Source organism: Kogia breviceps, chromosome 2, assembly GCF_026419965.1.
Source record: "Kogia breviceps isolate mKogBre1 chromosome 2, mKogBre1 haplotype 1, whole genome shotgun sequence".
NCBI classification, from domain to species: Eukaryota; Metazoa; Chordata; class Mammalia; order Artiodactyla; family Physeteridae; genus Kogia; species Kogia breviceps.
The window spans coordinates 171,515,796-171,543,399 of NC_081311.1; the positions used below are offsets into that span (position 1 = coordinate 171,515,796).

General features: G+C 38.7%; 1 protein-coding gene across 4 annotated transcripts in view; it reads left to right on the forward strand.

The window, feature by feature from the left end:
- The window catches only part of PARD3B (par-3 family cell polarity regulator beta), a 1,061,783-nt gene that overhangs the window by 725,975 nt on the left and 308,204 nt on the right, over nt 1–27,604 (forward strand). For all 4 annotated transcript variants that reach the window (XM_059054028.2, XM_067026649.1, XM_067026650.1 and 1 more), the window contains 2 exons: nt 10,008–10,214; nt 10,950–11,187. In XM_059054028.2, coding sequence (XP_058910011.1) covers nt 10,008–10,214; nt 10,950–11,187 — 445 coding nt within the window. The remainder of the gene's footprint in view (nt 1–10,007; nt 10,215–10,949; nt 11,188–27,604) is intronic.

Here is a 27,604-nt window from a genome sequence, read left to right on the forward strand (position 1 = left end):
CCCACTACCAAGCAGACATATCAGGACTTTTCCTCATACGTTTCCCTTGCAGTAGAGTGACTGTCTACCTCCTACCTTTCCCGTGTGTTTGATCCATCTTCAAGGACAAGTCCTGCTTCATTCATGAAGCCTTATTATCCTTTGACCTGGGATCACAGTGTGCTTTCTCTTCTCTAGACTTCCCCAAGTCTAAACTACTCCAGCCCTGACCTCTGCCATATGTCAGTGTTCTCAGCTCTATCATTCTCAGCCTAATGATCCCAAAAGCCTTATGACCTTGTCTGGTTTGTCATTTTGCTGATGGTGTCATGGGTTGGTCTGAGGGAGAGGAGTCACTGGGCTGGTGAGAGAAACTAACCAGCTCTTTACTTGCTGTCCCAGACATGGTTATTTTCATCAAGTGATTTTAACACTTGGTTTCTCTTTGGAAAATGCCTCTGCAAGAAATAAACTTATTTGGGCTATTGAAAGAAGTGAAATGTATAGAAGATGATTTGAAAAGTGATGAAGACTGTTAAACAATGCAAAACAAAAAAGTAGAAGTTTTGAATAAAGAGTGAAAATTCAAAGCTAATGATGACTCAGGCCCACAATGTATGGATGTGGAAACAAATTATCCTGGCATTCTGTTGGCTGGAGATAATCCTCCTAATGAGTGTAAACATTGCTCATGCAAGAAGACATATGGTACAAACTAATGTTTACTGAATATTTACTGTGTGCCAGGCGTCACGTTCAAGCTCTGTATCAGATAATCCTCTAACTGCCCTGTGAGGGATGTGCTATCATTATCCCTCTTCTACAGATAAGGCAAGGGAGGCACAGGGAGGTACAAGCCTCATCCAGCTTCACACAGTTAGTGCAGAGGTGGGGCTAGAACACAAATCCAAGCAATCTGATGCCAGAACCTGTGCTTGCATTAGGTATTGCTTTAAAGATTAAATGTTTAGTGGATGCTGAAGAGTCAGTTGACTGGTGGAATGAAGAGATAACATGTTCCCCCATTGGAAATATAATCAGAGAAAGCTAGGAGTCAAACATTTTTATTTTCTGAAATTTGGGGATATATTGCCCTCAGATGGGTACTTCACAAACATTAGGGACTGCTCTACATTCTCTGGTGTTATCACTGCATATGTGTTCATCTTTGCTCTGCACTCGGCTTATAACATCTTGGAGGAAAGCAGGTGCCTTATCTTTTATGTCTGAGGCATCAAAGAATTTGGCAGGAGCTTTAGCCCAAGAATTGTCCAGACATAGCATCTTGGCCAAGTCAGTGACCGACCTTTTCTTGTCTGCCAGCTCAGGGGATTTAAGAGAGGAATTGGAAGGGTATTGAGTTGAGTGGTTCTTCTGAAATTTACATAAGACATAGTAGTAAGGCACTGCCTCTCAGGAATGGTTCTCGAGATCTGTATGATCTCATATATGAATCTAAAAGAGCCAAACTCATAGACACAGAGAATAGAATGGTGGTTGCCAGGAACTGAGTGATGGGGAAAATGAGAAGAGATGTTGCTCAAAGGCTATAAACTTACACTTCTAAATGATGGGGATCTAATATACAGCATGGTAACTATAGTTAACAGTACTGTACTATATACTTGAAAGTTGCTAAAATAGTAGATCCTAAATGTTCTCATCACACACACAAAAAAAGGTAACTATGTGAGGAGATGAAGGCGATAACTAACTTTATTGTGGCAATCATTGTGCAATATATACATGTATCAAATCAAAATATATATGTATCAAATGCATTGCACACATTAAACTTACACTATGTTACATGTCAATTATATCTCGATTAAAAAAATAAAATGTTTAACCAGGGTTAAAAATAAATCAGAGACTCACAGGAACAGTTCATATCTCTTGATTCTCAGTCTTTCCTAGACACACACGCACGCTGGGACATACTCTCATTGAGAGTAATGGTGAGTAAAATTGCTCTTATTACTTATTTTATTCTGCCCTTCCTCCCTCCTCTTTTTCTTTGTAGCTCTCTCTGGACATGAAAACACAGTTGAACTTGGGTAAGATCAGTTGTGTAAGGTGTAGCCTCATTTTATACAGGAAAGAACTTTATAAATTATAAAGCAACAGGAAAATGTTAGTTACTATTACACTTGCCTTCTATTCGCCTTAGGACCTAGCACAGTTCTGAGTGACAAAAAATACTCAGTAAACACTCATTGATGGCTGACTTGATTTTGGCTTGACACTCTAACAGTAGATTGAAACCTAGGTTAAAGCATATCTCTTAAGAGATTGTTATTCATATTACTGAATATTCATATTACATATTATTGTTATTCAAAACTGTAAAACCTTACTTTCTATCATTTCTGGAAATACTGAGTAATTGAAAATTTGAAGTTTTGTTTTTTTCTTTTTAGTGCAGTCAGTTAGCTATAAAAAGGGGAGGAAAGAGTAAAGCAAAAATTATAAAAATAATTTTTGGCCCTAAAAAAATAGAGGTACCCAGTTTACATTACATCCTGTAAAAATGTCTTCATGTGGATACCATCCAAGAAATCAATCAGTTTGACTTTTTTGTTATGCTAATGGTTTTTAAAGAAACTTATTAGAATCCTTTCTAGTATACTTTATCTTGAGAGTATGGCATTATACAACCCACGCTGTATAATATATAAACCGCTCGACAATCAAAAGCAGAAGAAAGAGGTGCTGTTGAAGCAAGACGTATGAAGAATAAGTGGTAAAAAGAATGAGGAGGGAAAAAAAAAATCACTGAAACAGTTTGTATTCAGGATGAAAAACTTGTTACCAAGACATGCTGGAAGACAGATAAAGGTGTTTTGGGCAGTGGGTAAAAATAAGACTATTCAAAGTGCACATAAGGACGGGAAAATAGCAGAAAAGGCTAATATCGCAGAGAAGTTAAGCGAAAGGAATGAGTCGTAGAAAAAGACAAAACATAGAGAAGGTGAGTGAGTAAATATAGGTAGGGCAGAAATGATTAAATCCTTGGAAATGACACCAACAAAAGCCTAAGGGTCATATTAACGAAGAACAGGAGGCTGTGTGTGGGCTTTGAGGGTGTGAAGCAATCGTGAGGTGTGTTTCTCCCCATAAACTCCCTTCAGCCTCACAGCACTGGAGAAGGGGCCGTCTGCATCCTGTAAGTACCCTTTCCTTGCACCTTCCTTTATTCCTACAGCAAATATTTATTTAGTACTTCTCTGTGCCGACAATACAAAGATCAACAAGATTAAGAAAATGGTAGGTGGCATTCATCAGTCCTATTGATCCCATACCACAGGTAGGAAAGCTGGCCTCTTTAGTTAGTTTATTTGACTCTCAAGTGAGTCTTTTTCCCCCCCTCACTTAAATAATAAAAGGTTTTTTTTTTTTTCTCCTTTAAGTAGCCACATTTCCCTTCCAGAAACCAATGTTATTTATGTAGTTTTTAAATTCATTATTAGCTTGAATGCCAGCTAGCGGTGGTGGTGGTGGTGGTGGTGGTGTTTTTGACCCAGTGGAGTTACCCTGATAAGGCAGAGAGAGGGAACACAAAAGATTATAACAAACTATTCTATTGGCGTTGGGTTTGAGTCCGTCAGTTGCCTTAACAGAACCTACCCAGAGATATGGTTATAAATATATTTTGAAAAAGAGTTTCCCTACTAAATTGAACCACAGAGTCCATTTTCTTATCCACAAACTAAAGAGTAAAAGAAAAAGACAAAAAAGTGTCATGAGAATATTTTGGTGTAATAAATTCACTATTCATTACATTTGTGGGATATAATTTGAGTCCAGGAAAGAAACCAAAATTATGGCATCAGATTTTGACTTTCAATTTATAAAAGAGGGAGTTTTTAGTGAAGAAAATTAAAGTGTACAGCAATACTTAGCAGAGATTTGAAGTCACTTGGAGGGCCATGCCCACACTTACAATCAAAGCATTTGTTGTATTTGTTCACCTAATCTTCCCATAATTTTCTCTATATCTATCTTTTCACTTTAAAATAGACAATGTTTGGAGACAGAGTAGGAAAGATTATGCAAATATATGAATCTTAATGAGAAGTTCATTACTGAACTTTTTGCGGTATGCGGGCCTCTCACTGTTGTGGCCTCTCCCGTTGCGGAGCACAGGCTCCGGACGCGCAGGCTCAGCGGCCGTGGCTCACGGGCCCAGCCGCTCCGCGGCATGTGGGATCTTCCCGGACCAGGGCACGAACCCGTGTCCCCTGTATCAGCAGGCGGACTCTCAACCACTGCGCCACCAGGGAAGCCCCATTATTGAACATTTTGACACGAATTTCAGGAAGTGATAAAAAGAGCCATCATATATGAGACTTAAAAGGAAAAATAACTCTGCTACTAGAGAACTTAGAGATTGCCAGTAAAAGAACTGAGACCCAAATGACAGCAGATAATGTGTAAATCAGATACATTATGCCGTATGGTAAATGAATAGGAAACAGGGCACTGTGATAAGCTTCGAATGATGATCAATATTAGGAATACTGAGATAGGCAAGAAGGTAATTAGGTCCATTATGGACACGGCAGATAACATAATTTGGGAAATTAGACATTTGGATATTATGGAGAATTTAGGCTAATGGATTTGCAGTGATATCTATTAAAGCACATAAGACATTTTGCCTCTAGGGGAAACTACTAAAAAAAAAAAAATCAAAATTTTCAGTAAGTGTAATCTGAAATGAAAAGACAGTGAGATGTGTTGGAGAATAAAGTGGTGTTGTGACTTCCTAGTTGGAAGTTGTAATAATTTTTCATTCAAAGAGTTTTAAGGCTATTAATTTCACATCACAACTCCCCATGAAGCAAGTAAAGCATTTCTATTGTATTTGCCCAAGTTCATTGCTCATAATACAGCAAGGCCAAATTGTTAATGAAAGCAAGCTATCTTGACGAATTCACGGCCTTCTCAAGTTTCGTGCCGTGTCCCCCGAATAGCGTTGCAATCATTTTGATCCCCAGTTTACTACCACACTCAATTCCTTTATTTTAGAGGGAGGGGCTCTAACATAACTAATTTTCACCAAGTGCCTTGAGGGCCAGCAATGTTATTGAAATTTGCAAATTAATACATTATTTATTGTTAATTTATCATGAGTATTTGTTAATTATAAAGCTCTAGCTTGGAGGAAACCTTGCCATGTATCTGAAAGTGAATACCTTCCCCCAAATAATTCTTTATGTTTTAATAAGAATGTATTGGAAGCAGTCTCATCAATAATGGAAGATCCAATTACTGGTCTTCTGGATTAAGGCATTCTTTTATTGCAAGATTTTAATGCTAGAATAGGAAGTTCAAACATTGCCAATGAAATCTCAGACTAATTAAATGATTATAACCTAAGGGGAAGGGCATCCAAGACTCCACTGTTAATCTTCCCAAGAATAGCCTCTGTGTGTGATGAACAGATGGATATATATACCTTATTTCAGAAGAAAAAGCTGTAAGGAGTTTGTTTGGGGAAAAAAAGTCAGTCTAACTTTTGAATAAAAAAGGAAGGATGGTATTTATTTGTAGAGCCCTTTTCAGCTTCTTGCAGAAGGAATAGTTGTATTTTAAAATATAGTGGCAGATTGAACCAAATAAATTGTGCTAGACCTTCACTTACTCAAATGTTTAGAGTTGATACAAAAGCACCAGTGACAAGAATCATCACTAATGCTTTATGAGTCCCTATTACGTGCCAAACACTCTTCCATCCTCGTCTTATCCAAATTTTACAGATTAGGAAGCGGAGGCCCAGGAAGGTTAATAACTCAAGAAATAAGTGGCAGAGTGGGAGGGTGTTGGATGTCCCACAGTCTCTCCACTTCACCATTCACTGTTAATCACTACTCTCTAGACCGTTTTATTCCCTATTATTCTAATCACCTGCCTTGCAGGGAACCAACAACAGTTCTCAGCTATAGGGCAGAGGCAGGAACCCAAGACCTCTGAGATCCAAACAATCCTCCGGGAAGGACGTTTTGTTTTATAGTGTGTTGAAATGGGACTTTCTACCTAGAAAGGCTGGGGCAGTGGTTTCTCAGTGTTTTGACTCTGTTTTATAGAGGTCCCTCTCCACCTTGACAGTAGCTCTGTACTGCCCTTCTCCCCACTTGTTTCATGCACGTGAGAGAGATGGTGATAGAATCCCTTAAGTCTTTAGACTTGAGTGTTCAGTTTCTTCATAACACTGTATTTTTCTGGATGGTGGGGAGCAGTGGATGTGTCTGAGGGCTGGTGGAGCCAGAAAACATGGCCCTGAAATTTCCCTCGACTCTGAATGGGGAAGGCTTCCAGGACCAAGTCAAGCCAATCCTTCATTTGGGAACAGATGAATCTTCAAAAATGCTGTAGCGTCTTTTAAAACAATTATTTCTGTGATGTTTCTTTATGAGACTTTTACTTTAAGGAAAACTTCGGCACGTGGAACGTTAAGAGTATTTTCATTATACCACTTTGAGGATAACTTTTATCATGCAAGATCCCTCCTTTAGTACCTTTGATAAACAGTGTATCATTTGTTTCAAGAAATTTGTGAATGTCAACTTCATGTTTCTGACAGGAAGATAAGTTTATCTGGATCGTAGAGAACATGGTCACTGAACACAGAAGTCATAAATTTAAAAAATACAGTCATGCTACTCAAGTTTGTGAAAAGATTTATTTCTTGGCATTTGCACCTAACCTAAACTGGCCTGGAAGCTATTGAAAAATCATATTCAGATTAGTTCTGTAGATACGCAAAATGGGACAAGTAAATGCTCAAATTTGGACACAGACCACCTTGTGACTGATAACACGTGGTATTCAGAGATTGCTCTCTCAGATAATTGCTTAAAATCAGCCACAGTCAATATCACATCAGCTACAGGTGAAAATGTGAGGAGTCATCACTCTTGGGTATGAGTTCAGTAGGATAGAGCTTTATATTATCCCTTCAAAGAGACCTCTACTTGTAGTGGGAGCCTAGAAAACAACATGATTTGTATAAATGGTTAGGCTAAAAATAGTGAATCTTCCCATTCTGAAAGCTACAGAATTTCCAACGCAATGGCAACCTAAGCTGGAACTGGTGAGGATAGGGGGTAGGGAAGAGGAACTGACTGTGACAATTTATTGTGCTCACTTAGGATCTTTGTGTGGTAAAAGGCTTTATTCCAAGTGTTTTGTTGATATTTAGTGCTGATGCCATCCGTTGACATAATAGTCCCTCGGAACCAGTAACCTCAACCTTCCCTCAGAAGCCTTGGACATTGTAAAGGAAATGTGAACTCCAGTCAAGGTCCTTTTCATGTGGAGATTCAATTCGGTCAGTTCAGTGCACCCCTAAGTCCTGGTAAGGACTTTCCTGATTTCAGATTCTCCTCTCTAACATCAGTCTTTGTTTTTCCACCACTATATCCTGTTTACTCCCTAGAAATAAATAAGAAAGTTGTTTTCAAGCCTGAAAATCCCTGAGTCCACATTGGTAACCAAGACTCAGTCGCCTTTCTGCTTTTAGTTTTACTATGTACTGCATCCAGTAGAGCTAGGTTATAATTTTGGCCAACATCAGTTGACACTTCTAATTTGTGACTTCTATTTATGTAAAGTGAATTGCTTGCTGGCTCTATTAATCCTGCAAAGCCCATGAATCCTTAATGTTCAGTTTGCTTTGAATGAGTAACACTGTATTTGTTCCTTCTCAAATATGACTTCTTGCTGAGCTTTAGATGAGCTCCTCTTAGATAACATGCCTTATGTCTTGGATGATTTATTCACTTTCATGTTCCCCAGAATTTATTGCTACAGGTTGACGTGAATACTTACAATTTGGGCTCTAATATAATCTCCTGAATGGCAATTAATAAATAAAAGATGGTTACTGTTGTTGACAGAGGAACTAGGCTTTCTCAGATAGTTTTCATCTTCATGTTTTCACCAAACTTCATGTCAGATCCCTAGGGAGTGATGGTGTAAAATATTTTCTGTAAACTCCAAAGCTTTTACTGTTGCTTTAATACCCAGAGCCTCTATGTTGCTTTTTGTTTTCTTGTCAGAAATGATCTTATTCAATTTCTGTTTCTTCCACTTACCTTCCTTCCTGGGACTATAAGAAATATGCCTCTTTCTGGATTTAGTAGTGATGTATCCTTACTATTTATGATTTGCAAGTAGCACCTGAAATTTGTCCCTGAAATTTCTTATAATTTTTTTTTTTGCTTAGTGCCATCTCTGTTGCATTTATTAATGATGCACTGTTGCCTATAAAATGTAATGTTTATTGTCATCATGTATATTGTTCAAAGTGCAAAATTGCCTCCTGTAAGTTAATGATGAAACTGTAAAACAACATCCAGTTTTTGCATTTTGTCTGCTTGATTAGGCTCAGGGTCTTATTTTAGAGATGAGGAAACTAGAGGCCATTTTAAGTAGCTTGACCATAGTCAAGTAGAGGGTAGAGGCCAAGTACAACTTTAGACAGTACAGAGCAGAAAAGGCGGAATTAGGCTGCCTGAGGACAGTTCCCAGCTCTGAAGCTTATTAAGTGTGTATCTTTAGACTAGGTATTTATCTGCTCAGTGCCTCAGTTTGCTCATTTGTAAAATGGGAACAATTTTGGCAGTAGCACAACTGTAAAGATTATGGTAAGTTAAGTAAAGCACTTAGAACAGGACTAAGCACTCCCTGCATTATTAATTATTAGCATCATTGTCATTATTTTGACTATTTTTAATATATTCATAATATATGGGAGGGTGTATTTTGTCTTTTTTAACTTTATGTATGTCTATATAGTCATTATACCTTTGTTGTACTTCTTTTGTATTCCTTGTATTACCTAGTGATATTTTCGTGATGGTGGCATTAGTAGAAGCAAAAATACTGATCATAGTAAGAAAAGATAGGGCTGTTTACTGAGCCTTACTATATGCTAGGCACTGAAGTAGGTACTGTATGTACATAATCCTTAATATGTACTCAATCTGTATCTACTAAAAAACTGCAAAGTAGTTTATTTCCAGAAATGCACGTGTAACCCCTTCATGACAGTAATCTTTGTAACTGGAGAGGGTCATGAGCTTTGGCCCTGGTGGGAAAGAGCCCTGCTAGGATTCCCTCCATCTTTAAAACAATCCGTGTGCTGTTGGTATTTATATAGCCTGATCTTGTCACAGACAACTAGGGGCCTGGCTGTGGGTGGGAATGGGGGTCAAGGCATGGGTGAAAAGGGGCAGGTGACAAGGTAAGACAAACAGTGCAAGTGAAAAATTTTACATATCAGAACCCACATTATTAAACTTCACCTAGCTTTTTTGGAGGGAATGTTATATCATATAAAGAAAACTACCTGTTTCCTAGATACCCAAATAGAAATACATTTGGCACAGTAAGCACTGACACAGAGAAGTTGTTTTCTTTCTTGCTTTGCTTTGTCAACTAAAAAAAATTGCATTCACCATACAGTAAGAGTGCTAGAGTATGGTAAAGTGTTTAACCATAAAAATTACAATCACTTCAATGCTCTTTGATTTCTGTGCATAATACGTTACTTAATAATTATAAAAACAATGTTGGAAATAATAAAAGCTACAATGTAGGGAAGTGCTTGGAATGAGAACTGTGAGAGAAACACTCTTAGGTGCTCTGTGTGTGTGCAACTGTGTGTGTGTGCATATACACACACTCATACATATAATCTCTACAGACTGCTGTAGCCTTTCAAAGTCATGTATATATGTGTGCACATGTGCATATATATGTATATACGCATGCATATTTATTTCTATATATGACATATCATTTTAAATCTTCCCACAACTTTATAGAAAAGGGAACTAAGTCTCAGAGAAGTCAAAGTACTTGCTCAAAGTCACAAAAAGTGGCAACGCTAGGGTTTAACACCAAGTCCCACCCACTTAACCCCCCTCCTCCCTTTTTGAGATAGAGCAACAGCAAGCCTTCCCACTCCACCCCACTGCCTCATTAGGGGAAGGGTGACCTTTTGCCCTTTTTTCTTCCAGACTCTCCAAGCAAAGATTTCGGTCCAACTCTGGGTTTGAAAAAGTCCAGCTCCTTGGAGAGCCTGCAGACTGCAGTTGCCGAAGTCAGGAAGAACGAACTTCCCTTCCACCGGCCCCGGCCGCACGTGGTCCGTGGCCGAGGCTGCAACGAGAGCTTCCGAGCAGCCATTGACAAATCTTACGATGGACCCGAAGAATTAGAAGCTGGTAGGGCAACGAGCTTGCTGAAATGGTTTCTTCCTCTCCTTATTATCTGCGAATCATAGGCAAGAATGGGTGCTTAACTACAGAGAAAAGTGATTTAAGGTCACAATTATATTTTTGATATTAAAAGTAATTCATTTCCCTGATATGTTTTGCCCTTTGGCTTAACGAACATGGAACTGGATAATGCAACATGTGATTTATTTTACAGTGCAACCGCCAAAGAAATGTTCTCCTTCAATTTCCTACAAGGACCAACTGTCATTTACCCTTAGGCTAGGAGCACTAAGTATGCATCTCTTGACATTATTATTCAAGTCATTAGATGCAGCCTCAACCCAAGGACTGACTGCTTTAATTGGGTGGAAGCAGTGGGGTTATAGCTGAACTCAAAAACTTCTCCTGGAAATAAACTCACCCTGTTTGTTTCCCAGCACGTCGGCGTTCTGAGCTGATCAAGGTTAACAAGCTGCTTTCAGAGAGATCAGTGTTTCATCACATATCAAACCTTTTATACTACTGGCTAAGCAACCAATGTCCCCCACTCCCAGCAGCAAACCTTGCTTGAAGTAACCAGATTTAGGCAGTTGTCTCCTCAAAGGGTACGCGTAGCCTCGTGGCAGGGTAGAACTCCGGAGTGCCTTTATTCATTATTCTGTATTTTACATTTTAACTTTTCTTGAGATACTAACAGTAAGTACCCCTGACCATGTGTATTGATTTTTTTTCTCTGTACAGATGGTCTCTCTGATAAGAGCTCTCACTCTGGCCAAGGAGCTCTGAATTATGAATCTGCCCCTCAGGGGAACTCTGAGCTAGAGAATGCAGAAAATAAAGCCAGGAAAGTCAAGAAACCGAAAGAAAAGGAGAAGAAGAAGGAAAAGGGCAAATTCAAAGTCAAGGAGAAAAAGCAGAAAGAGGGAAATGAAGATCCAGAAAGGAAAATAAAGAGGAAGGGATTTGGTGCCATGCTGAGGTAGGGACCTGCTTTGAAGGCAAAGTTGGGATGGTTTTGTTTTATTTTGTTTTGTTTCTGCTGATGAAATCACTCATTTGTGTGCATTCAAAAAAAAATGCAAGCTTTCCCTCCTCTTCAGCTAGATGCCTAAAAATCTTTTTTTAAATTAAAGTATAGTTTATTTACAATGTTGTATTAATTTCTGCTGTACAGCAAAGTGATTCAGTTTTGTGTGTGTGTGTATATATATATATATATATATATATATATATATATATATACACACACATATATACATTCTTTTTTATATTCTTTTCCATTACGGTTTATCACAGGATAGTAAATATAGTTCACTGTGCTATACAGTAGGACTTTGTTATTTATCCATTTTATATATAATAGTTTGCATCTACTAATCCCAAACTCCCAATCCATCCCTCCCTGACTCTCCCCCACCCCATTGGCAGTCACAGGTCTGTTCTCTATGTCTGTGAGTCTGGTTCTGTTCCATAGATAAGTTCATTTGTGTCATATTTTAGATTCCACATATAAGTGATATATGGTATTTGTCTTTCGCTGTCTGACTTACTTCACTTGGCATGATAATCTCGAGTTGCATCCGTGTTGCTGCAAATGGCATTATTTTGTGTCTTTTTATTACTGAGTAGTATTCCATCGTATATACGTACCACATCTTCTTTATCCACTCAGCTGTCGAGGGACATGTAGGTTGTTTTCATGTCTTGGCTATTGTGAATAGTGCTGCTATGAACATGGAGGTGCGTGTATCTTTTTGAATTATAGTTTTGTCTGGATATATGCCCACGAGTGGGATTGCTGGATCATATGTAGATGCCTAAAAATCTTAACTGGTGACTGTGCTTAATCCTTTCCTGCAGAGGCAGAAGGGGCCTCTTGGTTGGCTCCGACGCTCATGGTGATGACAGGAAGCTGCCATAAATGTATGTCAAAGAAAAGCCAACACTTGGTAGAGGCATGGGCAACGCCTGTAGCCCTTGGTACCAAAGCATTATGTGGATAAAGAAAATGCTTCTTCCATCAACACAGGGAAAAGAAGAGGTGAGGGAGTCCTCAACTGTGACCTCCAGAATACCGCCTTTGAATTAGAGAAGACAGGTTAGATGAACCACAAGCTCGTTCCCCCCACCCCATGATTCTAGGTGTGCCCATGGCCAGGTCTGTGGGCACCTTAGTCGTCAGAGGCAGTGAGGTGCAGTGGAGATGTCATCGCATCTGGAGTCAGAGGGCCTTGATCTGAACCCATGACCCTCATACACAAGCTGCTGGGCATCGCACATGTGACTTAACTTCCCTGGGCCTTGCTTTCCTCACTTTCAAAATGAGGCTAGTATACAGCCGTCTAACTCAGTGGGATTGAGAGACGGGATGTCATAGGCAGTCAGTCCATTGACCAGGCATAGCTCAGCAGGGTGCAATCAGAAAACAACTTTCTCTCTTCTCCTACGGCTGCCTTCAAATACACCCTGTTGGTGTTGTCCGAATGTCCACGATTTGATGACCTCTCAGTTTTCTGAGAAAACTGAAAAAATGAGCAACATCAGAAAGCTGATGGCTTTCTGGTCACTTCTGGATGTTAAAACACCCTCTTGGTCAGCGGCTAACATGCACCATCTGATGTAAATCAGCACTTTCTTCTCCGCTGCCCCTCAGGGCTCAACCCTAGCGAGGGCCCTACAGCGTGCAGGATGCCACATTCTTCTGGTTCTCCGTCTCTGGGACAAAGGGAAGGGCAGGACTTTATTAAAACAGAGGCCTGTGTCTGGTATAATCTGGCAGTTGGGGCTCTTTGTGAGCCACTTTTGTGGATTTTTCAGGGGGCTCCTTACTGCACCCATCACTGGTATAGGAGATTTATTTTTCCGTTGACTTCCTAAGACCTTTCGACCTCAGGGAGCACAGCGCTGGAGCCTCCTTACCCAGCTGGGAGACTCCTTTGATGATGGCAGCTTAAGGTGGCTTTCGTCCAGCTTCCTTCTAGAGCATCTGCTTGGCTCACTAGAATTACTGAACTCTTGCCCCTCCAAATGAGAGAAGTGCAGCCTGTTCCCAATGTTCCCATTTCTCCCCACCTGCCATAGAGACCCCCCCAGCCAGCCTGGCACCTCCAGATCACCAAGCAAACAGGTACGACATGGGATGTCAGTCTCCTTTTATACAATTACCTCCAAATTTTCTGAGGGGTTTTCTCGTTGCCCCCTCACTTATTTTGTTGGGAGTGAGAGGAGGAAGCACCTCTTTCCATTACTTCCTTTACTCCCATAATTTCCCAGCAAAGAAAATCCATTTCTCAATCTCTACCCTTCTGTTCCATGGGCTGAAGGTGAGTGATGAGAGGTGATAGTTGATGGGCCAGTTTAGCACCTCTTATTAAACCGTTAGGAGATGTCTTTCTTAAGAATGCTGGGTGGTATTTGTCATCACATGTTCTCAGTTTGGGATGTTCCACGGAAATTTTAGACAGAAATGGAAAGTTCTATTCCATATCTGTTATTCATATATGTATTCTCTCTCTCTTTCTCTCTCACCTTTCTCTCCATGTTTGTGTGTGTGTGTGTGTGTGTGTGTGTACATACATATGACCTTGAAACTACAAAGTGACATTTAGGGACACAAATAACATCAACACCAGTGGGCATATCTCTCAAAAACTGGTGTTTTTCCTGGTGGTCTTCCATTTGCCATTTAAAATTTTTAACTTGCCCTTATTCTGGGTAACTATTATGACTGCTATTAGATAATCATCCTGATAATAATGATAACGTGCGGGCTTCCCTGGTGGCGCAGTGGTTGAGAATCCGCCTGCCGATGCAGGGGACACGGGTTCGTGCCCCGGTCTGGGAAGATCCCACATGCTGCGGAGCGGCTGGGCCCGTGAGCCATGGCCACTGAGCCTGTGCATCCGGAGCCTGCGCTCCGCAAAGGGAGAGGCCACAACAGTGAGAGGCCCGTGTACCACAAAAAAAAAAAAAAAAAAAAATGATAAGGTGCAACTGCAGTATATTTAGATGAGAGTCACCTTTGCAGCCATGGAGTTCAGAGGTTAAAAATGCAGACTCTGTATGTGTAACTCTGATGCCAATCCTGGTTTCTCTGCTTTCTCTCTCTCTAGGTAACATTGGGCAAGTTATTGTAATATTTAATCTCTTTCTGTGTCATCTGAAAAATGGGAATAACAATAGAATCTACTATTATTATGAGAATTATAGTTGCTTAATTACAAGTAACTTGCTTAGAACAGTGCCTGGCAAGTAACAAACATTCAATAAATGTAAATTATTGCAGTAAGTAGAATAAGGGCCTCCCTAAAGATGTTCATGTCCCACTCTGCAGTACCTGTGAGTATGTTATATTGCATGGCTAAGGAGAATTGAGGTTGCAGGTGGAATTAAGGTTGCACTTCAGCTGACCTTAAGGTGATTATCCTGAATTTGCCCCTGTGGGCCCAAAGTAATAACAAGGGGCCTTAAAAGTGGAAGAGGACGATGTGACTATGGAAGAAAGGTACAGAGAGATACAATATGTGACCGGAGGGACTGTAACCCAAGGACTGTGGGCAGCTTCTAGAAGGTGGAAAGCAGAGAAATGGATTCTTTCTGGAGAGCTTCCAGAAAGGAGCACAGCCTACCAACCCCTAATTTCAGCCCATTTCTGTTGTCTGAGCCACTAAGTGTGTAGCAAATTTTGCATCATCAATAGAAAACCATATAGCTATTATCATAATTATTAATACTGCTAATATCAGTAATTTGTAAGGTAAAAAAACCCTCTTTAAGGTGTTAAAGAAGAAAACTATAAGGATTTGACTAGTCTGTAAGTATAAAAACTATTAGAGCTTCACATATCCCATTTTCTAGAATATTACTAAAGTAAGCCTGAACTTTGTATTTGATTTCAGTTGATGGGATTTGGCAGGTTCATTCTCCACTGCCCGGAATACAGAGCTGGCTCTTCCTGTTGTCATCCAGTATTTGCTGTGTTTTCCTCTGGTAGAAATCACAGGTCCTAGATCCTTGAGACATCTAGCAATTTGGATTTTGTTTCCTCGTACTATTTTAGCAAAATTAAGATCCGAAAGGTGGCGTTTGATTTTATCTCCAGTGTAGAAATAGCAACTGTTTTCCATAGCCTTTTGCATCTGAGTTTGTGAGCGTATTGGAGATGCTGCTACATGCACATTTTCAACAACAAAGAACGCAATAACTGTTACCATTAGCTAACAGATTTTGCTTTAACTCTCATCTGTTGCTCAAACGCTTTGGACTTAGTTTCTTGTTTAAAAAAGATTGATTGCTCTAAGGATCTCGAGGAGTTGGATGTGGCTTTGCTCTTGCTTGTGGGAAGCTAAGGGTTGTGTGCTTTTCTGATATTCACTGGCCGCTTTTGTGTTGATGACATGTAGTAGCACAGTTTAGCTCAGTTAGTTAATTTAACCTACTTCCTAACGTTTTGAAAAAATGATGGGGGGGTCTCATTAATTCCTATCTTTACATTTGTTGTCTGATTCCAGTATGCATGTGTTTTGTTGATTGCAGAATTACCTCTTGGCAGATTCAGCTATGGCTCTTACACAGGCCGTGAATTACTGTATATTGAAATTATTGAATTATTGTATATTGAAAAATACACAGCTTAAGAACCTACAAACTTTGATAGTTTCCCTGTATGCTGTTTTACCTGCTGTTGAAAGAGAATTTTAGAGGATCAAGATGCTTACATTTTTCCATTATGTGTTTCCTGTATTCATGACACTACCCTGTAGAAAAGACTACTGGTGGCTTCTTGCAGCCAAGGGGTGAAGTTCAAACCCCTCCAAAAACAGCCACATGGCTGTCAGCCCTACTCTGCCTTCCTGGGTTCTAGTAGATGTTTTCTAAGCACTGAAGAAAACTATCTTTTGGCTAAGAAAATCTTGCCCTGTCTAGCGTGGAAAATTCAAGTCAGTTCTTGATTTATCAATTATTTAATAAACTTGTCAATCCTTATATCCTTTAAGCTGAATTCTGTCACAGATTTGTGTTTAAAATCCATTCCTTTACATCATAGCAGCTATTGTCTCCTCCTGATTTTATAGACCACTCACTTTGAAAACCTCTGACCTGTCAACTTGCTCTGGACCCTAAATGGAAAGGCTTGATGTCGATCAAGTATGTTTCTTTATACCCTTGGTCTGCCCAGGAAACTCCTTTTTTAATGGATTAACAAAGAACAAAGAGTAAAGCCTGCCAATCGGAATTTCATTTCTGTTTTTAGTATGTTTGCCCATATTCATTTGATTAGTAATATTGTTGAATACCTCCTCTTTGCCAAGCACATTCACAATTATTCTTCATTTATTTAACACCATTTATTGAAGGCCTACTTTGCATCAAGCACTGTTCTAGGCACTGGGCATACAGCAGTAAATCTCTGCTTTAATGGTACTTCTTTTATCTTCACAAAGGAAGAAAAAAAATCAAAGACTTCTGAATTTCTTGTGGTGAGTTTAAACCAAAAACAAAACATGTAAACTATCTATAACAATGAATTTCCCAGGGAGTGGTGCGATGTTTGCCTAGGATAGAACTCAAGGGAATCAACAGTCAATTTATATGGTGCTGAACAAGACCTCCTGGCCATGGCTCTTATGGAATTTATATTCCAGTGAGGGAGAGAGAATAAACAACTCACTCAAAATAAATGAGATTATTTCAGGCTCTAGTAGGTGCTATGAAGAAGGTAGAATCAGAAGGGATGGTGTCATGTCACCCTCAGTAACTGGCTACCAGCCTGATATAGTGTGCATCTGCACAGGCTACACTGAATTTCCAGCAGATATATTATCAGAACTTAGCACGCTGGGGTACTAATGCCAAATCACCTTATTCCTGCTTTTTTTTTTTTTTTTCATTTTTGCAGCATCTGAATATGGGAAGATTATTTTTAAACCAGTTTCACATAAAGTTATAACAAAAAGGTAACCCAAATTGTATATGTTTTAGTATATAGTATATATGATACCTGAAGTATCATTTTGAAGTGATGATACTTCATACCTGAAGTAGACATTTTAAAGACACATGGTCTATAATCTGAATGGTGAACTTGATTTGCAGCTGCTTATATTTAACTCTGCTCCTCCCAGCCCAACAGTTGGATATTCTTTATTATTTCTTCCTAACTCAGCTAATGCAGGTATACCTCAGGAATACACTGGTTCAGTTTCTACACTGAAAAAATTAAATCATGAACCCTAATGACAAAGGTATTTTTTAAAACACAGAGGCAACAACTTTTATTTCTAAACTTTGCAAATGGTAAAGCGTCTATGTTTCATCCATTTTATGCTCAAATGTACTACAAGCATGCCTCGTTTTGTTGTGCTTCACTTTATTTTACTTTGCAGATATTGTATTTTTCACAAATTGAAGTGTGGCAACCCTGCATCGAGCAAGTCTGTTGGTGCCATTTTTCCAACAGCATTGGCTCAGTTCATGTCTTTGTCTTTGTGTCACATTTTCATAATTTATGCAGTAGTTCAAACTTTTTCATTATTATTTATTTGTTTTGGTGATCTGCGGTCAGTGTTCTTTGATGTTACTATTGCAAAAAGATAACTCGCTGAAGTCTCAGATGATGGTTAGCATATTTTAGCAATAAAGTATCTTTTAAAGTATCTTTTAATTAAGGTGCGTACATTGTTTTTTTAGACATAATGCTATTGCACATTTAATAGACCACAGTATAATATGAACATAACTTTTATATGCACTGGGAAACCACAAAATTTGTGTGACTTGTTTTATTGCGTTATCACAGCCGTAGTCTGGAACCGAACCTGCGGTATCTGCCTATATATATATCTTATTGAAACTAGGGCAACTCTATATAATGACATCTGCTGTGAATTATTTTAAAAAGAACACTCCTACACACACACACACACACCCTCATCCACCACCACCACCACAAACAGCACAGACATCACCGCCACCAAATAAATTCTTAACTGAATTGAAAATCTGCCCCTTACAAGCTCCGTGGCCTTCATTAATCCCTTTGAGTCTCAGTCTACTCATCAGTAAATTGGGGGTAATAACGCATCCTCTCCGAGTTGTGAAGTTTTGTGAGCAAAGCTCACAAAGTATGGTGCTTGGCTTGGTAGACTTCCCCTCTTGTCTTCCCTCGAGGCCCAACCCCAGACAGCCAACCGTCAGATATTGCCTTTCACTTGGAGCCCACTAAATTTCTGCTTCAATTTTTTTACTTTTCCTCTAATTGCTATTGTGTATTTCAGGTGGCCATGCTATCTTTAGCCTGGACAATTTTGCATAGTAAACTCTAAGAAGTAATGATAAAACTAAAATCATTCAATCATTTATATTGTATAAACTTCGGGTCACCCCATTCTAAATGTAACCATGAACTGTGTTCAAAGGTTATTTCATCACTTGGTGATGAAAAACTTTCTATTGAATTAATTCAGTAAAACTTTCTATTGCTGAATAAAAATGGAGAATGGACTCAGATGGAGAATCAGGTTTTTTTGTTTTGCTTTCTTCTTTTTTTTTTTTTTTTTTTTCTTCTTCCAGTATTTCAGGACAGAAGGTATGGATGGGTTTTGGACTTGATATTCCTAATGCATGGCTCAGAGTTATTTCATTGGACTGCCTTGGAAGTTGTCTTATAATACATTACCCATAAAGATACATTTTGACTTGATTTTTAAATTAGGTTAGATAGACTGAATACTTAAAACTCCAGAGAGCATGACATATCTGTCCTACATTTCTGCTCTTTACCTTGAACCCATAACGTCTGTTATAAGTCTCGTGTACAATAAGTATAATGCAGCCATGCCTGTCATTACCTCTTTCTAGATAGTGGTTGTAAAATGTTCAATTTTATGGGTATGAAGGGTAACCTAGCTAATGTAACCAGACCAGTGAAATTGTAACAGTCATTTCCCCAAAGGCAAAAGGCCGAGCACAGGCTAGCGTTTAGGTGCTTGGTTTCACGAAGAAGAGGCCAGTTGGAAACATGAAATTTCAGATGAAAAATGAAAGTCAAAGTGGGTCAAAGTTCATAATTCAGCTTCGAGCTGGATATAGAAATACAGTGAAAACACAGTGCCTTGCAGATCAGGGTAAAATGGCTGCAGATATTGAGTCTGAAAGAAATATATGACTGTGGCAAAAAAATAAATTTGCATGTCAAAGGCTACTTCCTGGTGCAGCCATATGTCCTCCTCCACGGCTGTCTATGATTGCAGAGGAAAAGAAATAGAATGAAAACACACTGGAATTTAGTTAGCCTCATTTTTTGCCTCTTTGGTAACTGAATTTTCTCACCTCACAGTCCATCTTAAATTATTTACTTCTCTTCCACAGTATGAGCCATGAATATTTTGTTTCTTCGTTTTTTTAATTTGCCAGTTTTCCTTTGAGCTAAGTGCCCTAGCAATTTTAATTTTTCATTTGAGTTGGGAAGAGCAATGACCCTTTTTTTTTTTTTCCTTATTACTATCACAGGGCTGGACTCAGAATGCTACTTTTTATGACCAGCAGTGTTGAGCCCATAATAGAAATGCAAAGTAGAGAGTGTAATATACCGATATTGACTTCCATTAAACCCAGTGGTGTGATAGCTGATAATATTTATATATTTATGTATTATACATCCTAGCTTTTGTTCATTTGCAGCTAAGCACCAGAGGGGAAAATTAGCATCATAATATGAATAGATTGTGAACAGCAGAATGCAAAGAATTGGAGAAGGAGCTTCTATGAATAGGACAAGCGGTATAAAATGATGGAGAGAGATGCAAGTATGGTAACTAAAAAGTATAGATTAAATTTGGATCAAACAAATTTAGGATTGCTTGGTCGGCATTTATTTCTTAACTAAAAGACGACCCAGAGACAGATGGGCCACTCCTCTGATAGGCTGAGTGCAGACAAATGAGCTGCTATGGTGCCCAGCATGCAGTTTGTTTGGTGTCTGACTTTAATTTTTTTTTTTTTTTCAGCTGTCAAGCATGTCTGCAAATGTTTCTTTATCGTTCTTTATTTGTTTGGAGGGGTGTATGTGTTCAATGGAGGGGCGAGAGGCATTGATGGAGTTAATTAGTATAAAAATGTATGGGTAGCTTGTTTTCAAAATCATTTTAAAATCTGATGGCTGTTCATAGCTTTCCCCTCCTACCCTATGTAAACTTGATTACTCGGTAGTTCTGTTCTTGGCTGTCCAAAGCAAGATGATTTTCTCATACTTATCACAATAAAAAATTATCACATAGAATGTCAACCAAAAGGCTATTTGTTTAATTAGGGTTCTCTTCTCCTCTTAATATGTGTGCCTAGCTCCCATTGACATTAATGTGAATTACAAAAGAGCACTGAAGAAGAATAGACCTGTTTACCTCATTCCTTCTCTTGGATAATGAGGTTTAGATTTGTTAACAGATCAGAACAAAAGTCCAGTGGAAAAAAAAAAATTGGCTTAACTTTTAAAGAAATTGCAATGCTAAAAAGAACTTTCACAAGCACTAAAGTGGAAGCTACACATTCATAAATAAACTTCATTAGCATCTAAGGTGAAATACAATCATTTAAGATGCTGCATTAATAAAATGCAAAGGATTTCCTAATGGGCCCATTTGCATACTCATATTAAATAACAAAACACATTAATAACAGTTTTATTCATATATATAAACACTCGTAAGTTCCTAGTTGAGACTGTATTTGCCTAATTTGCTTTGTACCATGTCCAGCACAATGTCATGTCCTTGTAGGATGTTTACTTAATACTATTAGATAATGACATGTATAGATTTAATAATTTGCTTGAAAGAAAAATGGAATTAGTTCTTTACTTTGCACCTTTTATCTGAGAACCTCAGTGTAATTCACTAACATCCATCTTCTAGATGCATGGGAGATGAATGTGGTAAATAGCAAAGAGCGAGTCGTGGAGAAGGGAAACAGCCTTGCTGGAGACGGGCTTTGAACTGATAACAATTCCAAGACCCCTCCTGACCATTGCTACCATTGTGTTAGCTTTTTAAAATGCACTGACACCAGCCATAATTCTCTGTATACTTTCATAGACCCATAGTTCTTTATTTTTGCCATTCACTGGGTTTTTCTGTCTTAAGTCAATATATAAAACAGCACCCTAGTAACATGAGATGGTTAATAATTAAGGTTAACGGCCTGAACCTTTGGCATAATAACTGTACCTGTTTTCCTCATAGAATAAGAGGCCTCCCAGAACCATTAAAAACAGGTATAGGATATAAAAATATACAAATATTACTGGGTTGCACATCTAGAACTATTATCTCAACCATGCTAAATAACATCCATCAGGATTTTGGAGACAGTCCAGTTTTGTTTCTTCAGCTAGCTGTCGGTCATTTCTGCGTGGTGGCCCGGCCTCACCTCAGCTTCATCATGTCTAAAATCTAATTCATCAGTCACCCATCTAAGTCATGAGCTCATCCTGACTTCCCTGATTCTGTTTGAGGCACTGCCAGGAATCCTGTGACATCCGGGATGCCTCCCTCTTTCCATTCTCATTCTTCCATCAGCCAGCAATCCTGTTGATACTTGCAAAATGTTGTCTCTTCCATCTGGGACTTGTTTTTTTTTTTTTTTTTTCCATTTCCACTGCCATACTCTAATCATGGTCTTTGTTATCTATGACTAGATTGCTTCAGTAGATACATAACCGATTTGCCTGCTTTCTTCCTTTCTTCATTCCAGTTCATCCCAGGCAGAGCTACCAATCATTCATTCATTCAGTTATCAGATATTTAATGAACACCTCATGCCCTAAAATGCAATATAGCACAGTGGCAAAGAGCAGATCCTCTGGAGTCATTCTATTCAGGTTCAAATCCCAGCTCCGTAATTTTTTCAGCAGCTACTTAACTAGTCCATATTTCAGTTTCTTCTTTTGTGAAATTGGAATAATAATAATAGCATCTACCTAATAGTACATTAGATGATATATGAAAAATGCCTGATACGTAGCACATCCTTAAAATATTAGTAGTGTTCTGCTCTAGGAGCTGAGATGATTCCCAATTACCTAGTAGTTCTCAAAAATCCAACTGTACTCTAGAGTTATCTACAGAGCTTGTTAAAGTTATAGATCACTGGACCTTATCATGAGATTCTGATTCATTAGGTCCAGGCTAGGGCCTGGGACCCTCTGATGTTTCTGTTGCATCCAATCCCAGGAACCTGGGAACTACTAACTTATAAAAATATGGGAACTACTAACTTATAAAACAGGAACTACTAACTTATACTATGGGAACTACTAACTTATAAAAATAAAATTATTTAATTTGGCATTCAGTACCCTCTATATTCTTATTCAAATTTATATTCCTATCATTGTTTTTTCCTGTTCCTTTCTGCAAACTCACCACTCCAGCCAGATTACTCACTATTACCCAAAACGAGTTTGTGAAGCCCTAAGATGGTGCCCTCTCTTAGGATAACCTCCTTTCCTTCTCTGAGTCCTGCCAGGCTCCGAACCCACTTTAAGCCCCATCTCTTTATGAGCCCTTCTTTGACCTGCATGTCTCTCTCATCAAAACTCTATAGTTCATGTCTCCTCAGTTAGTACTCCCCACAGGCCGACGCGGCTTTTAGTTTGGGTTTTACACGTCTGTCTCGTCCTCAGTGGGATTGTAAATTCCTTTAAGCAAAGGGACTTCCTCATGATGCTTTTCACTGTGTTGGCCTTTAATAAGCTTTTGCTGATTGACTGGCTTATATGGTATGCTAATTGGAGTAGACTTATTTGGATATTAATGTGTTGTGCCCTTCAGTAATGCTAGATAATAATATTGAAAATATTGAAAACAGTGGAAGTGGTGCAAAAATAAGAAAGAGGGTGAACTGCATTGGGAGTTAATATATTTTTTTTTAATTTCTGCTTGAAGAAAAGGTTGAAGGATGAGTTAACTGGTTATAGTAACCAGCTGTTCACCATCTCCACTGAGGACAAGGCTAGAGAAAATGGGCCAAAATCACTGTCAGAAAAAAATGAGGTTAGATATTGAAAAGAAGATGGTTGTTAAGCACTGGAATGAGGTTTCTGAATAGGTGGTAGGTAGAATTGACCTCCCTGAAGTACTTTAACAGTAGGAAGGATGAATTTCCATCTAAAATGATATGAAAAAAATTTGCCAGTCAGTTCATTACTTTAGTATCTATTAAATGCTACTCTGGGGAACCCCAGGAAAAGATATACAACATGAACCCTTTACTTAAATTTACTATCTAATTAAGATGACCCATAAATATGAAATTATTAACAATGAAAATAGGATTTAAGATTAAGAGCCAAACTGTAAGGTTATGACCGTAATTATGGGTGGAATTCAGATGTATACCCTCCAGCCCCTCTCTACCTCTCCGCCCATAAAAAACTACTCCAGGCCTTTTTTAAATAAATGGATTTTCAATATCTCTTCCCAAACTGCTTTTTTAGGTTGAGTGGAGCAATCCCTAATCTTTTTTTTTTTGATATAATTTATTCAATACTATTGACCAAGCCACTGCTAAGTACACAACAAACATGTTGAGAGTAAACAACCAATCTTTTATTTCTTTTCTCTCCTGACACATCTTTCATTCATACAACAAATATTGATTGATTGTCTAATAAGTGTTGTTTTCAGTTTGGAGATAACCACCGTAAACAAGTCAGATGTGTTCTCTTGATACATGCAACCTTGCCCTAAAGTGTGGTAGGGCTTTATTAAAGTGACATAACATTTACTAAGCTCCTTTTAAATAACCAGAGCATCCTTGAATCCCATAAAACTGTGGTTAAACCATTAGCAGTGTCCTTAGTAAAAATATTGAAAGTAAGATGTATCAATATCTAAACTTAGCTGTGTAACTGCCTTCTTGAATGGAAGTTTTTATCTGCCTGAGAGATACGTACATTTTATACACTTGCAGTATGCGTATAAACTATCATTGTGGTTATCAACTACTTGGCCATTGACTGAAAATGATTAGAGCATAGATGTGTCTGTGGACGTAGATAAGCGTCGGTATCTCACAAGTCAGTTTCGCAAGGTGAACTGTCACTGAATTGAAGGAACTAGCCCAAGACTATTAACGTTTAACTTGCCAAAGTAGAAAATCTAATTAGAGGCAAAAGGAAAATTTGGCCTTTAAACATATTCACATTCAGTGTGTCCTTTGGTCTCTGTTGGGGCGACCAGCTCATCCCAGTTTGAGCACTGAAAACTCCATGCCCTGGGAATCTCCTCAGTTTTAAGCAAATAGGGACAGTGGATCGCCCTAGTCTGCATTCCCAATTAGATCTGATGATTCCCTAATTTCCCTCCCCATCTTTTGTTTCTATGCTGCTACATAGTCATAAAATTCTTTGAAAAATAAAACAAAAGTAAAAAGTGATTTTATTTTTACTACTACAAATTTAAAATATTTATACTACAAATTAAAGAAATATATAAAAGAGTGGAAGCTCTTAAGAAAATAAAACTGGAATGAACTCTTCTATTGTCTTAGTTTTTTGTGCTTGTCTATACCTGAGCTGCTGTCTATTCTCCTAAGGCTTTCTTAGCAGCTGAAAAAAGCCACATAGCTCCAGAAATCAAAGTAGAAGTGTCTCAGCAGAGAATGACTAAAAGTAGCACCTCCACATGCCCACAAAAGAATTCTTTAAAATATTATGTAATTCAAAACTCAAGAGAAAGCTGGAGGGTGCCTAGACCAGAAATAGCGGTTTATGACTGATTGCCGACAAAATCACCAGTGAACAGTAAAAACCCTAATTCTGGGGCTTTTGGTATTAGTTCCTCCCATGGATAGGTTTCTTCTCCCCCAGGGACTGTAATTTTCCACTTTAAATTTGAACTCTAGTCAATATATAGTAGAAAATCAATAGCATAGATTTGTTCGGCCTTCCTTTTGCCTCCTGGAATTTTCAAAGTATGTGAAGGAACAGTTTTTATGATGAAGATGGACTGTAAAATGAAAGAGGTGGCTTTGACCAATTTTCTAGACCTTTGACTGAGACACTACGCCAGACTACCCATGCCACCTTCTCTACGTTTCTGTCATGCCTTTGTTATCCACAGTCTACCAGGGTATTTAACATCAACAGTGATATGATTACTGACATACTTTTGTAAAGACTCCTTGGCAAATTAATTGGAATTTGCTGTCAGAATATTTTCCTATTTATTCTACCTTCTCCCCTTAATTGTGTTTTACTACTTTCAATTGCAACTTCTTTCCCCATACTGTGACTTGAGTAGAGGGAAACGGGGAAGAAACTCACAAAAACACAAGAGTAATCCAAAAACCTAAGCATTCAACATATATACAGATGATTGTTCTTGTATTGTGAAAAGTAAGCATAGGTACCAAGGAACCTCTGCAACAAATGCAGACGTGGGGACGAGGTAGGTCATTCTCCTTCCCTCGGGCAGATTCAACTCCCTCCCCTGACATTTTGAATCCTTTGGTCAGCCTTCCAACTCCAGCTCACCCAACATCTTCTCAATCTCAATATGCTCAGGACACACTTTGTGGAGAAGTCTGGATTACTCTAGACTTCTTTGAATTGGTCTGGATCATCTTGGTATTTTCCACTGGTTTTATATCACTTTGAGTATGAGATCCATGTCTTAGGAATTTTTGTTTTCTTCCAGGTACCTCTGCCTTTGCTTCATTTTTTTCTCCCTTTGCCTTCCCCTCATGTCTTCTCATAAGTGTAACCCAGTTTTCAGGTTCTTCCTGGTCCTAGTCTCCCGAATGAAACACAGAAATAGATGATCAGTAGTCTCCCCCCTGACCCTGGTCAGCTTTGTGTAATTGCTCTTCACTGTGGGCATCTGGTAGCCCCACCACAGAACTCAGTAAACTACGGAGCTGAGTAACCATGACTCTTAAACAAAGTGCTGCCTTCATTGCTTTTACTCTGGAGTCTTCCTGGTAGCATTGCCTAGTACCCTTGGTCCCATGTGGGCCCCGCTTTGAACCCTATCATCCTAGACTAGAGTCCTGGTGTAGTGGAACTTGGTTATTTCTGACAGGTCACACCCAGAACACTCGTTCCTGGCTCCATCTCTAGCCACATATGTCTAGTTTCAGAATAGTTTTCTTTGAACCTCATGCATCTTATCTGACTTTCAGCTATTCACCTGTCATTTGTTTTCTTCACTGCCATGGCCTGTGCTGCTTATGGAATATGCCTGCATGGACCACTTCTAGACTAGTTTGCTGACCTCTCTAAGGCATCCTCTGTATCTTTGTGTGATTCCTCCAGCCTTTATCCATCCTGGCTAGTAAGACTGTATCTACTCCCCTTCCCCAGTAACTCTATGGTGTTGGGCGTATCTGACACCAAATTTGCTATTGCTCACTGCCTTGCCCATTATATGCATTCAACAATGGATTACTGAGTTAATTCTTGATTCTAAGAAATCTATTCTAAAAATAGTAACTAACAGTTTCTACTTGCAGATGCTTCAATAGGCTGACTTGATTTTGAAATGACAATTGCTATTTTTTCTCTTGTTGTTGTTTATTTTAATCTGAGGTTTTCATTTTGAAAAACTCAAGTATTAGTTCTGAAAGGGAGAATCAAATCCTCTGAGTACTGGAATCTCTGACAGAAGGAACTCTCTTCGTTTGGAAATATGGGTTAAACCTACTGATAAGCTCTGCTCTTAAGTTTTGCATTTTCAGTATTAAACTTTAAATCTATCATGTTTTATTCCAAAAGAGATGTATCAACATAAAGAGAAATAGTGGTAGGTTATAGCATGCAGTAGAAATTCTAATAGACTGTTTAACAATAATATGGCAGACAGATACCATTTTAATCAGTATTGTCATTAGCGACTGTCAATAGAGAGGATGAGATGTTCTAGTCTTTGTGAATTATGATTTAGGGCTGGCACAGCAGTCACACTGAAGTATATTTATTTTACAATATAGAGACATTGATTAAATGCACATGGCATCTCAAATACAGTTGACATTTTAAGTCAAAATTATTACAGACACACAGCCATTCATTTAAGCTGCTGCTTTAAAAATGTGTCTCAACCGATTGTTGATGGAAGAAAGTCTAGCTGGGCCAATATTTCAATAAGCTGATCCTTTATTTTTACTGACGTACATAGCCTGGGGGTGATTTGCCTCCTTTGGGCAGTCATATTATTTTGCTGTAGCTGGTGAAAATAGTCCCTTATGTATATACACATGGGTTCTAGGTTGCTCAGAAAGTGTTCTCTTACTAGGATTAAAATCATTTGGGGGTTCTTTCCATCGTTCTCCATTCCTTCTCTGAAAAGTCTTGCCTGCCAGCCTACCAACCTGCTTAGGAATTGAATCTTAAATAATTG